The sequence below is a fragment of the Corvus kubaryi genome, unplaced genomic scaffold (genome assembly GCF_017639235.1).
Source record: "Corvus kubaryi isolate FWS band 111438036 unplaced genomic scaffold, C.kubaryi_AGA036_p1.0 split3-73, whole genome shotgun sequence".
Lineage (NCBI taxonomy): Eukaryota > Metazoa > Chordata > Aves > Passeriformes > Corvidae > Corvus > Corvus kubaryi.
In genome coordinates this window covers 9,610,132-9,624,710 of record NW_024582091.1, presented here as the reverse complement: position 1 = coordinate 9,624,710, position 14,579 = coordinate 9,610,132, and the positions used below count along the sequence as shown (strand labels likewise).

General features: G+C 39.3%; 1 protein-coding gene across 1 annotated transcript in view; it reads left to right on the top strand.

Annotated features, from left to right (window-relative positions):
• The first annotated feature begins 249 nt into the window (after positions 1-249).
• LMBRD1 (LMBR1 domain containing 1) overlaps positions 250-14,579 on the top strand; it is a 73,267-nt gene continuing 58,937 nt past the window's right edge. Inside the window, exons 1-3 of the mRNA XM_042016799.1 lie at positions 250-354; positions 893-1,069; positions 8,744-8,804. Of these exons, the coding sequence (XP_041872733.1) occupies positions 295-354; positions 893-1,069; positions 8,744-8,804 (298 nt within the window). The 5' untranslated portion in view covers positions 250-294. The remainder of the gene's footprint in view (positions 355-892; positions 1,070-8,743; positions 8,805-14,579) is intronic.

Sequence of the window (14,579 nt, the reverse complement as noted above, 5' to 3'; positions counted from 1 at the left end):
ACAGCTCTTGATCACCCCGATTCCCCCTTCCTGCCCCCTGGCGGCTGCGCTCTGCCACGGGACGGGGCCGCGGGACTGCCGGCTCTCGCCACTTCTGCCCCCCAGAGAAGTGCCTGTGCCCGTCACCAGCGAAGGCGGTGGCAGAGTCCGCGGAGCGCGGGCGGGCCGGCAGCTGCGGCGGGGCGGCCGCGTGACGTCACCCGGCGCCGGGGCGGTTGCCGCGGTGACGCGATCCCGCCCCGCTTTAAGCGCCGCCTCGGCGGGGCGGCCGCGCTCCCGCTGACGGAAGCGAAGATGGCCGCGGCAGCGTCTGACCTGCTGACGGGATGGTGCCTCTTCGGCCTGGCGCTGCTGGTGAGAGGCGGCTCTCCCGCCCTGTGGCGGCCCCCTCACACATCCCTTCCCTTTCCTTCCCCTCCCTTCCCTTTCCTTCCCCTCCCTTCACCTTCCCTTCCCTGCGCCGGCTGCTACTCCTTCCTCGGCCGCTCGCTGTTGCAGTGCTGGGCGTCCCGCCCGGTCTCCTCGCCCGTGCCCCTGAGCCTGTCCCGGCCGCGAGCGCTTCCCTGCGGCTGCCGCGGGTGCCTCGGCGGTGGTGCCGCAGGGCAGAGCAGAGCCCGGAGCTGGCAGCGGGGGCTGCCTTGCCCTCCTGCCCGGCCAGCCGCGCTGCTTGTTTGTATTTTCGCATGTTCCGTGTGTGAGCGCTGGGGTTGTTGCTCAAGCTGCTCTTAAGGAAAGGAGTGACTTGTGTGTGGGCAGTATAACGCTAGTGCTGCGTGTTCAGGTAGAAGGTGTGTTGTTGCTGTGCCAGTCATCTGTACGGGTCTAACATCAGCACCTACTTGCTGACATTGTTATTATACAACTCATAAGTATTTTTCCCTGTGTATTTCAGGTAATTTTAATTTTTTGCTGGGTTTATGTGCGCAAGTATCAGAGTCGGCGGGAAAGTGAAGTGGTTTCTACCATAACAGCAATTTTTGCGTTGGCCGTTGCTCTTATCACATCAGCGCTCCTGCCAGTGGACATATTTTTGGTTTCATACATGAAAAACCAAAATGGTACATTTAAGGTATGGACTTCTAAAAGTGTGAATTGCCTCTTCAAAATGAACACTTGTGTTGCAAAGGGATGCTCTTAGGTTGTTGAAGTGTTTGAAGCCAGTACTAATACCTGTTTTAGTGACTTGAGTTTTCTCAAAGCTGCGTACTAGTACTGTGCATAAAACACTCATGTCTCGTATTTGAACTGGATTTCAGTTTTCACTTCTATTCTTTCTCAGATATTCTGCTCATTTCCAAATGCTTTTTTCCTTCTGTGGCACATAAGAGTGAATGTACTGTCCTGAAGATATAAACAAATGTATAAACTGTTCCTTTTTAGCACATTTTAATAGGGCATTGTAGAATAAAACTTGTAGTACTTTTAGTGAAAAATAGACTGTATTGCTAATTTGTAATTTAGGATTATTTTAATTGTCTTTTTTGTCAGCAAAAAATTTGGTATTGAAACATTTAAAGATTTAGTGTGCTAATCTACCTATAATGTATAGCCTGAATTAATAAGCACACTTCTGAAAGAAGGAAAGCTGCAGAAACCCTTGGGGGAGGGAAGTACAGTAGTATCTCTCCTTGGCTGATAAAGCCTTAACTGAACTACTATATTTATAAACTGTAGGGGGTTGCTGTGCAAAATGAATTCCTAATGACTGAATACTTGCTCATTGATTAGAGTCATCTGCTCTAATCATTTCTGTAAGAGATCTTCCCAATTCTTCAAATATTGTCTTAATTTTCAAGAAGAGTTCTTGAAGGTATTGACCTGGTGTCTTTGTGAGGACACTCTGCGTAACAAGAGATCAAACTGGAGCATGTAGCTAACTTGAATAACACCATACTTTGGTTTGGAGCCTAACTGGCTCAATAGTAAAAGTTATGATCATGAAAAAAATGATAGTATGGGAGAAAGATAGATGCCTGCATACTAGACTGTATTCCCTTTCAGCCCTACTTCCAAAGGAAGACATAGGTCTTGCCAGATCAATGTAATGCTTCAAAACTAGCTTGCAGCTAATGCAGTGCTTTTTGGCGGGTGCTTATATAAATGCAAGTCGTGAGAAGACTTTAGAATTGACCTGTGATGTGTTTTTTGTTATCTTTATTGCTCTGGCATAATACAGAATAAATTAAGCCATTATTCTGAAAAATTTGTGTTTTCAGACCTTGCTTGTTTGGAATTAAAGTAGATATAGAAGATGGAAGAGACCTTTCATTTGTCAGGGTTCTAGCAATTTAATGAAAATAATATTTAATAATTTAATGAGACTGGGCCTGACTATCTAGAGAAATAACCATGATGCAACTAGATCCAGCTGAAAAATGCACATCTAAGCAGAATTTCCTGTTGCAAAGGACACGTGTTTTGCTAATGTATGCTTTCCCTGATTTGAAACAAACCTGTGAAAACAGCACATCAGAAGTGGTCATGCAGTCACTACAATTTTTTAATTAAGGAAATACAACTACTAGAAGGAAAATTACTAATAGTACTGTTTTTCATGGGCTAGAATTCCTTGTTAGTGGACACATGCTGTGATATGGTGAGGTGGGTAGATTTTATTTAAAAACTGTACTGAGAGCAAACTTTCATGCTTGTGGTACAGACTTTTTCTGTAAAGTACCTTTTTGCCTATGCTTCTGAGGCTTATTTGTCCTGCTTAGTTCCTAATTGTTGGGGAAGATGAAACAGGAAAGCCTTGGAAATATGATTGCCTGACAAAAGATTTTGGGAATATGAAAACTACAGGCAACATCGAAATGAAAGCCACTTTTGAAATACCAAGTCTTAGTTACTGAACAACTAGAAAACAATGGTATGGCCACTGAAGATAATCCCCTCTTGATGGAACAATACCCTCTGCTTGCAAACAGGTCCAAGGGTCAGAGCAGACCCTACTAGCTCAGCAGAAGGGGTCCAAAGAGTAGTTTTTAGAAGTTAAGATGTAACACTCTATGGTAATATAAGAACTCTTATAGGCTGTATGTAAATGCTATAGGATTTGTATCTTGTATTAGACTGGTTAGTGACAATTAGAATATTCAGTACAGAAGATGATTTATTGTATTGTAACCAGGACTTCAGACATTCTCTCTTCTATTCATTCTCACTTCCATTCCTCTCTTCCACTTCTACTCTTGCTCTTACTCTTGCTCTTACACTCTCTCTCTCACCCGTTTACTCTCTTGCTCTCTTGGGCCTGCTCAGAGCTGAGTCTGGCAGCTCTGAGCAGTGCCCCAATACCCACGCCCTTTACAATAAACCAACTGTGTCCCAAGACCTGCCTATAGAGATCTCTCGTCTCCACCCGTCACCGTCCCGACCGAACCCGTCCATAACCTACACTAATGTATACATATAATTCTCATGGCTTGTTGAAATAAAGTTGTTCTATACTGCCTTGCAGAAGCATTCTTCTGTATCTTTTAAGTTTCAGCTGAATTGAGTTTCTAGCTTTGCAGCAATAACATGAGATGTATTGACATTAATGCATTTGATCCAAACAGGTATTGAAATTATGGTATAGAAGTTTTAATGTGGCCTTCAAAGTTGAGTGAATCTGAAATACGTCAGAACCTATAGGTAAACACAGCTTTACTGAATTGGTAATTTCAGTTTAGGAGTAATGTTGAGGTAGGAGGCTGACAACATCTTAAAATGAGGTGCGTGGTGGCCTCTACAGGGCTGGGAGTGGGACTCAGTGATCCTGATGGGTCCCTTCCAGCTCAGCATTTTCTATGATTCTTAGGTCTTCATGAATTGTTCAGGCTTTTAAACTGTCCTTGGTAACATGTGCTTTTTTCCTGCTACCGCTTCACAAGTAGGATAGACTGAATTGTGTTTAGAATATTTCTTGGAGATTACCTGTGTTTCTCTGGACCACTCTTTCAAACCCAACGCTTCCTATAACTGATGCTGGGGTCTCAGGGACTATGACTCTGGCAAGAAACCTTCATTGCTTTGGATGGGCAGAGTGAGTTAAGTCTTTAGTCTTCTCAGTGACTTTTTGAGGCAGATCCAGGTAGCAGATGTGGATAATATTCTCTGTAGATAAATTAGTAGTTCATCAAAAAACCTTCCAACTGGATGATTTCAGAGCTGATGCCAAAAGAGTAGTGGCAGTTACCCAGATTCTAAGTAAAAATTTTTTCTTCTATCTGTACTCTTTTCCTCTACCTCCCAGCTGTAATTCCTGGTATCAATGTTAAGAGTGATGAGAAACAAGGGTGCTCAACTTAAGAGAGGTACTATATATGAACTTTTAGTTCATTTTTAATGTCAACTTGTAGATATACCTGGGGGTTTACAAGATGAATAAGCTTGTAGCAAACTTAGGGAGAATTGTGTTATACTAACAGCAGAATTGAAATTGAAGGCTTTGATGGTTCAAAGTTCTCATTGTGAATTGTGTCTGTGTTTGGTGACAAGGGAATGTGTACAAGGATTGGCTGAACTGTAATACCCAAGCAGAGTATCTTTCTCTGAAGGCTGTGAAAATGCTGCTTTCTGGAGGAATTGACTTTAAAGGATTGTGTAGCCCTTTTCCATTGTGTTCTGAAGTGCTTTCCTTGACAGGGGCTGTATGCTGTGTGCCTTGGTCAGCCTTTGTTAACATGACATTTTGTCCATTTCAACAGGACTGTTAAGATGCTGTTTATACATCTTTCAATTACTACAAGTTATTCTTTATGGTAAACAAATGGCTTGTAGCATTTGGTACATAATGGTGTATTTCATTGTATTTTGTGACTTATCAAATATTATCTTAAAGTTTTTATACTGAGTGAATTGAGCAGGTTTGGTATTGGCAAGTTTTGCACAGTAGTTACACAGTAGAATTCACTGTAACACCTTTTCTGGAGGGTGGGATTACTTCGATTCATAGTATTGTTAAGTAGGAAAGGAGCCTTACAGTTTTTATACTAATAAAAACTTGAGTATTACCTTGTAAGTGAAGTCCTGATAGTGTTCACCAGTACCACTTTTAGCTCAAAGGTTTTGGCTGTTAGCATTCAGTGCTTTAGTTTGTTTCAAAGGACTTCAAATACATCCAGTTGCATCTCCTCTGTTTGATCCAAAAACTTGTTGGACTTACAACAAGCACATAGGAACAGAAGACCTCACCATAGCTTAAAAACGTAATATTGCTGCTGGAACCCACGACCTCTAGGTCTGACCTACAAGTGTCATAAATATTTAAAGCATAGCTGATGCTGTCTTGCAGCAGGAAGGCTGCTGGAAACAAGGATGCTCACATCATTGTTCTGTCTTTTTTTCTACTGTTGTTTTAGTGGAAGGCTAAAACAACAGTAGATGAAGAGAAGGTGATGAAACCTTTTCTCTTTGAAGTGTATGGATTCTTGCTACTATATGAACTTAAAAGCCAGTGGCATTTCTTTCAGTCTGGTTAAAACTAAATGTGTCACAAGCCTTGGGTTTCTACATGAGCTGTTAAAAGCCAGTTGTCTTAATGATTCAAGGAGTAGCATCTGCTTAATGGGAGATACTTTTTGCAGACTGTTCTATTAAGGAGGGTGAGAGGGAACAACTCATTATGTAGATGCTCAGAATACAAAACCACTAGAAACACCCAGGGTTATTTTAGAAAGGTGTTAACTGAAAAGTCGTTTTTGACTGAGACCATGCCTCCTTCCTGAGTACTAATTACTACTTATGAAGTAATAATATTTGGCCAAAACATTGATGGTGGGCAGGTGGGGCTGAGATGTGCATGTATTTGGATGCTACTTTCCATCTGGCAGTCAAAATCCTGGCACTGTCCCATTTTGGAGGTCATGGGCTGGAAGATGTAGGATCTGGATATGAAATTTCTTTGTATCTAACCATGCTATGACTTGGTGTCCAGTCTTTCATACTGAATCTTCCTTTCATTGCCTAAGCTTTGGGAGAGGCTAATCAGAGGAATGAATGCTTCATCTGCATTTGATGAAACATCACAGATACTGAAACCGGTAATGTTGTGTAACTTTAACCTCTATTAAGGTACATGTGCTGAGAATGGGAGCTAGGTTCACTGGATACTCATGAAACTCCTGCTGGGTCCAGCAGTGACAGTAGAAATGTCAAATTTAATGGAGACAAAAGAAGCAATTTCCTGGCTGTTCCCTCACTAAAAAGGGTGGAAAGTCAGATTAACTTGCAGTGGTTTTATTTGGGGAAGTTACCTGTACAGTTTGAATAGTACTGTTCTGTTGAAATATGTTAATACGAGTCACTAATTGGACAGAGTTGCTGGGAGAAAGACTCTGCCCTTCCTCTTCTGGGGGAGCAAGTGTTCTTCATAACTAATTTTCTATGAACAGAATTATAAAATTAATCTTCTAAGGGAGCTTTGCTTTGGATTTAGCATTTAGATAAACTTAGGGTCTTAAGCTGCTTTTTTATATCTTTACTTACATAGCAGCATTTTATTAGCATATATACTTTTTACAATTGTTTTTAATGTGACTTACGTTCAGAAATACTTAAGCATAGTAGTTGAATACAGGTTGTCATACTCATTGCACATATCCTTGCAATTTGTGGTTTCCCTTATCTCTCAGTACAATGCATTCTTACAGGTATTTTAAAGGTGATATATGCTTGTTAAACTGCATGGAGCAGAATGAAGTACAGCAGAACAGTGCAGAGTGCCTGAATTCTGCAGGTCCTAAGAGAATTTGTGGTCCCATTTTGACACCTTAAACTGTTTGTTGAAGACAGTATGAATTTTCACCTTCCTGGTTTATTGTGCTTCTAAGCTATTTGCTGTATATACTGTAAGTTTGGGTTGTAATGGATGGAAAAGACTATCTAGAGGCTGTCCAAATGAGTTCTCAGCTGAGTCCTGGATGTGCTAGTTGAGTAAATTTCTATACCTAGCAGCTTGGTATGTCATCAGAGATGCTGTGACTTGTCAGAACTCTGATACTCAGTAGGGAGCAGTGCTTCTTGCTTTTGACAAGACAGTGCTGCTGTCACTAGCCTTTGAAACAGCTCAGATGAACTGGTTACTGCCTTTGAGTTGCTGATGGTGTGTGCATATGGATAATTTGCCAGTTAGAATAAAGTGTTTTGCTTTTTAGTTTGTTTAAATGTGGGGCTTTGGCAGCTGACTGAAAGCTGCCATAATAATTATGATATACCAGTAAATTGGCTTGCATTACATATTCTTCTTGTGCAGAGTAATGCAAAGTTTGTATGCTGAGGCAGATGTAAGTAATGGTGAAATGCACATATTTGCAATTTGAGTTTGTTTAGCGTAGTATAGCAGCTCACTATTTTAATGTTGTGTAGTGTATGTTTCCTAGTATACTACTCTGGTCCTGTATGCAACTTAATTTAAAAACCAAAATGAAAGGCAATTACAATGTTTAAAGTTTTGTGTCTGTATTGTGTTAAAAGTGCTTTTCTGTAGCTGAAGGAGAAGCAGTTCTTGGGCAGTTAAGCCCTGTTGTATTTCCATTACTAGCTGCCTCTTCTGTACAGTGGCCGTGCCTCTTAAACATTGGGTCTCACTGTTGCTTTCCTTGCTTGTTCTTGGTTTTTGTGCGTTTTAAATGTCTCCATTGCTCATAGGAGAGACCTTTTACCAACAGCTGCTTGGAATCAAATAATGCAAACAGTCCAGTTCAGTTTTGGTTTTCCCTTAGGCTTGATTAAAGTAAGCATTTTCTTAATATTTAACATGAGGCAATTTAAATGTTCTGTATGTGTTCTTTACTTATTGCAATCAAATTCTTTTGTGGCATATTTTAATACAAATGCCTAGAAATTTCTTCGTGAAAATGCTGTTGGGTGTGAGCCTGACAGTCTCCTAAGACTGAGCTTATTGTGTACCTGACAGATACTTCAGGTGTTGCTTCTGCCCCTTCTGCTAAAATACTTTTCATCCTTTCTTTTTGCTGATTAGATGTCAAAATGGATGTGTATTTTTCTACTCAAATTCCAGCTGGATGATAATCTAATTTATTTAATACAGTGAATTTTAAAAGCTTAATGTAAACTGATCTACTGGAAGTCTTAATATAGTAACAAAAAGGAGGGTGGTGCTGATTTTCTGAGATAGTAGAAAAAGTGTTCATGGTATGTCATCAAGTTCATATTCCAGAGGACTTTATGCAGTTCTGAGAGAACTGATATAGTAGGTTGAAAAATGTAACAGCTTTAAACTGAAAGAGTGTAGATTTAGGTATAAAGAAGAAATTTATGGTGAGGTTGATGGTTCTCTGGAACAGGTTGCCCAGAGGAGTTGTGGATGCCTGTCACTGGAAGCATTCCAAGATCAGGTTGAATGGGGCTTTGAGCAACCTGACCTCGTGAAAGGTGTTCCTGCCCATGGCAGGAGGGATTGATTAGGTGATCTTTGAAGGTCCCTTTCAACCCAGACCTTTCTATGATTATCTTCAGAGACTCTTATAAAGATACTGTGGGAATTAGCAGAACATGTGTGGGAGCTGCCAAAGCTACTTAATGTTCTTTTGGGTCTAAAATCTTCCTTTTATGAAACTGTCCTATGCCTATTCCTGTCTGCCCAGTGATGTTCATTGTTGCTAGCACTGCAGCATGTAATTCTTTAGAAATAGTGGTTTTATCTCTCTCCCTCTGTTTTTTTTTTTTTAATGGTTGATTCTCATGTAGTCTTCTTTTATTACATTTGATAATAAATGCTTCTATCCTTTATTGCTAGGTCTGGGCTGATGCTAATGTTTCACGGCAAATTGAAGACACTGTACTTTATGGATATTACAGTAAGTATTTTAACTTTTTGTTTTCAAGTAATAGGACCTTTAAGTGAAGGCATGAAATTTTTAGAGGTTATACTGGATTATCCCTTCTTGGTTAAACATGAGTCTTACACTTGATGCCCTTCAGAGAATATTTTTCATCTTCAAGAGCCCCCTAAAAATGTAAATATACTGAAGGCCAGTTCATGGAAAGGCTAATGGTTTCTGTTATATAATCTATGGTTAACATGTTTCCTGTGTGTGTATTTAGTAGTCCCTTAAGGGAAACACATGGTTTTGCTGTAACTTTTATGTCACTTAACATATGTGGGAGTGTGAAACTTGTCTACCATGTATAAAGTTCATGCAACCATGAGTGTAACACTTCTAAGTGTTCAGATTCAGCAACTACCCTGTTCCAAGTAACAGTTACTGTGAAGGAGCATAAAGGAGTTGATTCCAGAGTGGTAGTCCTAAATAGAACTGAAATTAAAAAAAGTGACTAAAATAAAATAACTGTTCACCAAACTTTTGCATAGTCTTAGATCAGTTTTTAATTGTCCTTATGGAACTTATAGGAAGTTTTACTACTAATGGGTATATGTAAGGGGTAGCTATAGAAGAGTGCTTAGCACAGTTTGAGTGAAATGCTTGTCTCAGTTAATGGTGCAAACTCAGAGGTGGTTGCCTGATTTTGGTCACATTTCCAAAGACTTGAATTTTTTTTCCCTTGGAATATTATGGCTCTTTTTAGCATATTTTTTAAATCAGGAAATGCTTTTAAATAGTGGACTTATTTTGTTAAATTGCAGACTAATTATTGCCTGCCAGTGATAGTGACAAACTAGAATAGGCTTTACTCAGAATAAAAATGAATAAAGTCAAAAGTAGTAAGAAAATTTCTCTGTTTTCAAAAAGGAACTTTTAACACAGATTCTTCGCTATGTAATAGTGGAATTGATTTGTATTTCCTTTCTATTCTTTGTAGTTTGCCAAGGTCTTGTTTAATGGACCAAATATTTCATAGCTTGTAAGGTGGCAACGTCTTCAAGCTCTTCTGTGGACCATTTGCTATAGATTTGTGATTGATTGATGAATTTCTGTAAGGTGTTTTGGGCTAGCTGAATGTTTTGGTAAATCTTGAACTAATTTTTTGAAAAAGATTTAAACTTAAATTTGGAAAACTGCTTTTGTTTTTGGCCTGTCTGGACATGTCTACTAGAAATACTGTAGGACAAATATCTTATTTCGTAGCATATCCTCCAGATGGTGGTAGAGGTTTAAAGATGGTTTTAAAAGCATTTTTCTCTTGCCATCTTAATTTGAATAGGTACACTTTTTCATAACTAGTTTTGTAACTAGAGTTATGTTGACCAATAATAGTAACTTATTTTTCAGAAGTCTCCATCAATCATATATAAAACCACAGTGCCTCTCCTACATCATCTAATCCCCTGCTGCTGTTGCCCAGCATAGTGACATAACAGCTGAGAAGAAGGAAGTTAACTCTTCCATTGTAATACTACTCCTTTTTTTTTGTATTTTCTTAGGAAAGTATTTGATCTTGGCTTTTTTTTTTTTTAATGAACAGGATGAGCAGAAGCGAAGCATCCTTTTGTATTTAAGAACATGAATACCAGTATTTTCTTGTGTCTCCTGAAAATGAGGGGATAACTATATAGGGCTTACTTGACTCCTGTAGTTGTATTGACAACTTATGGTATTAATAATTGGTGCACTTAGGTCATTGTCCTTCAATCCAAGTCACTTGTAATTGTAGCAAGAATGTGGAGACTGTGATTTAACTGATGTTTTAGAGTTTAGAGAATCATTACTTTGCTACTTACATTGCTTTTTACTGATAAAGCTGTAACTAAATATAGAAAAGCTTTTTGGTTTTTTCCATAGTTGTTAGCCCCCACAAAATATGTTCTGTTTCTCAAAGCTGGTTTGTTGGCTAGACTGACACAGAAGTAGAATGAGTTTGTGTTGGTAGAATGGTAAATGAGGTACCTCTGAGGGAAGCTTGAAATAATTGTACCTTAAAGTGGGATTTCAGTAGCCTAAAAGCTTTTCTTAGGAAACCAGTCTAATAATTGCTTTGAAGCATAGTGGCTTAGTGTGTTACTGCTTCTAAACCCAACTGTAATAGAACATGCTTCATAGTTCTTTAGTGATTGAACACTGATCAATGGTTGGCAAATACTCTAAAAAAGCAGTTTGTTTGTTTTGTTTGTTTGGAAGGAAAACTCTTTTCAGAAAGTTTTATAATTGGAAACTGTCCAACACACATTGCTTTGTGTCACAAAGAATGAGGTTGAAACAATTGATGGTAACCTGGTGGTTCTGTAGTTCTTCCTCTAGTGAGTAAATACTACCTGTTGGAGTCACCTTGATGTTCAGTGTCCTCTGATGAAATTTTGTGAATGGTGAAAGGATGTTATTGGTAGATTCTGATCTTCCTGTGAGATAGACCAAGATCTTGACCTGCATGTGTTAGGGGACTCCCAACTACAGTGTAGCAAGGACTGTCTGCTGAATTTTATGGTATCTCTTCATGTATGCTTTGAAGCCTATGCTAAACTTTAGATTTTCCATTTCCTTTTTAAGTCAGCAATAATATGGTGATTCCTAGGTTAAAGTTTCTGAGTAAGAATTTATCCAAAAGGCTAAGTGGTATTACTTGGATGATTTTTACGTGAAGTTTTGTCTCCTTACTGCAAACGTTTGATCAGTCATTGACATAGTCATTGCCACAAGAATTTGGTCTTTTATTTAATTGCAAGTAATTAATTGCAAGTCAAATGTGACTTCATGTTTTCATGGTCTGGTTCTAGGAGAAGCTATTCTAAGTACTATGAGAGATCCATAGCTGTACTTGAGAAATACTGTGGAGTTACATCTACAGAGACTCTCCTAATTAGCATAATTTTTCTGGAAGCAATGTGGTAGAACATAAATTGAAAGTCTGTCAGCATTGAAACTTACTTTGGTGAACTGCTTCAAACAAGTGCCTGACTTGAATTTCACTACTGTTTTGTATTCCTTAACTTCGGCTTGGGAATATATCTTCTTCCAGTCTTGAAGAAAACTTCCTTTAAAACATTTTTCATGGATTGTAAGAATAATATATTTGGGAAGAAAGACTGGTTGTAAGTTTCTTGAAGTGGATCTGACTCTTCAGCAGAAAAAAAAGAGGGAATATTTAACAAGCAACTTAGTGATTTTGATGTTATGTAATGCACTAGTATATGATACCATCTGGAAAAGCAAGTTTTGTTTGATGAGAGACTTCTGATCATGTAATATTCTTGAGCCTCCTATAGCCTCCTTAAAGGATCTGAGGGAATATTGATCTTGGACACTCAGCTTGAAACCTTTCCAGTTTTTCTAGAAGGAAAAAAAAAAAAACCCCAACAAGTCAAAACATAATAAAGGGACCATTGCCATTATTACTTGAAAGCTACTATGAGGTGTAACTCTCATACTTAAGGTGTCTTTATATTGATGTGGTGCAAATCAGCAGAATGAATAACTTGAGATAAGAGTTGAAGGAACAACTTCACAACAGACAAACCTTTCAAAGGAGTTCTTGCTGAGGATTCCTTAGACTGTGGCAGGAAACACTGTTGTAGTGGCCCTAGAGTGAAGCTTTTGTCCAGTGGTAGTGCTTCAAGCCTCTGATACAACCCAGAAAAATATTTTGAAACAGAAGTTGAACCTCTGAATTAGAACAAAGAGCAGTCCCTGAAAGCTGAGACAATGTGTTAAGCCACAAGGTCACAGGGGAGTTAGGGGGAAGGGAGTATCTTTGTCACTCTGTTGACTGGCTGTTTGCTGCTGCAAGACCTTTGCTTTTGAAGGTTAGCTTTTCAGGGAATAAACAGCCCTTTTATTGGGTAGGACAGCAGGCAATTGGAGGCTTGTCCTCAGGTAACTAAGTTGTATGGCCTCATGAAAAGTGCTGCATTTCCTTTTTCATACGTTCTGAAAATCAAAATTCAAAAACTAGATGATCTGTTTCCTGTCTTTTTGATAGGAACTTGGGCAAATCTCTTAAAGTGACATGGAACCTAGAATATGCTGAGTTGGAAAGGACCTATAAGGATCCTTGAGTCCAGCTCCTGGCCTTGTGCAGGACACCCAAAGAATCACACCATGTACCTGAGAGAATTGTCCTGAGAATGCTTCTTGAACTCTGTCAGGCTTGGTGCTGTGACCACTGCCCTGGGGAGCCCGTTCCAGTGTCCAACCACCCTCTGGTAAAGAACCTTTTCCTGATATCCAACCTAAACCTCCCCTGACACAGCTTCAGGCCATTCCCTCGGGTCCTATCACTGGTCACTAGAGAGAAGAGATCAGTGCCTGTCCCTTCTCTTCCCCTCACGAGGAAGTTGTAACTGCAGTGAGGTCTCCCCTCAGTCTCCTCCAGGCTTGTACAGACCCACTGACCTGAGCCACTCCTCATCTGCCTTCTTTAGTATAATAGCAAACGTGATCTTTTGCTTCAACTATGTGAGTTATAAATCTAGTTTTCAATTCTAACGAAAAAAACCTTCACAGGCAGTTTAAAACCACCTGATCTATAAACAAAAAGGTCTGATTTGGAATGATTTTGCTTGGGAAAAGCAAATCCAAAGCTGCCTTATTTTCTGTGCTAGTCCAGTAAAATTACTATGGCAACCAAGTTTTTCAAAAGAGCAAGTTACAATTGCAAAAGCTCGGCAAGTGTAGATTGGAGTTTATACTGCTGCATGTTTATAATGCATGCAATACTCAAAGATCTGTTTAATCTGTGATTCTCTAGCAGTTTAGTGGCAACAGATAACGTATTTAAAGGTTGGATCTTGCAGTTTTTTCCCAACCTTAATGATTCTGTGTAAGTCGATTTACTCATACAGTTCATAGATAGTCTCTTTAATCAATGTGTTTCTTGTTGCCTTGGAAGAAACATGGATCACAGTCCCATTATGTAATGAGCTAAGGGCATAACTCATCAGTAAGGTATGCTGAATTCAGCGTAGTATAACACGTAAGTGATGATTTTTCTGTGTTTGTGGTGACCTCTATGGGCTGATTATTCTGATCTTGGACTAATGATGCATGTAACTTGCCTAATTTACTGGCCTATTGTGGTGTGGATTTAGGACTAATGTAAAAAGATCATAGATTAGAGAGGCTTGATCTCTGAAAGCATTCACAATATTGAGGTACTATGACTACTTTCTAGTAGTCTAGCAGTAGTTCTACTGCTCTAGAATGTCTAGGAAGGCTTGTTTTTAGAGTTAGAAGTTTCAAGGTGCTTTACAGCCCTGAATGTTATGCTCTTGGCAAATGTGAGCATTCATGAACTAACTGAGAACTTGTTTCTCTTCTTGTATTGCCATACTAACTCAGCACTCTAAACAGTAGATACCTTTAACACTTCTAAATATTTTCCAAAAAATGAGTTCTATTTAGACATAATTACTGATTCACATTTAGATTCTAGGTGTTGATACTTTATATGGCTTCTATACCAACTTCAGGAGAAAATGCTAAGGTGGATTTCTTTGGAGCACGTAGGCACTGTAAGGACTATGCTAGCCAAGATAAGATGTCACAAACTTAAGTCGGGAATGAGTGTATTAATGGAAAGGTGTTAATTAGTCATGCAAAATGAGGCAAAGGTGAAAAATAGCCAAAGATCACAGGACTTGTGGTCCTGAGTATTTTTACTTACTCCTTCAAAGGTGCAGTTTTGTGCTGGCACAAGCTGTCTTGGTTGTATAGCAATTCTGACATTTTGAGGGCTTAGTA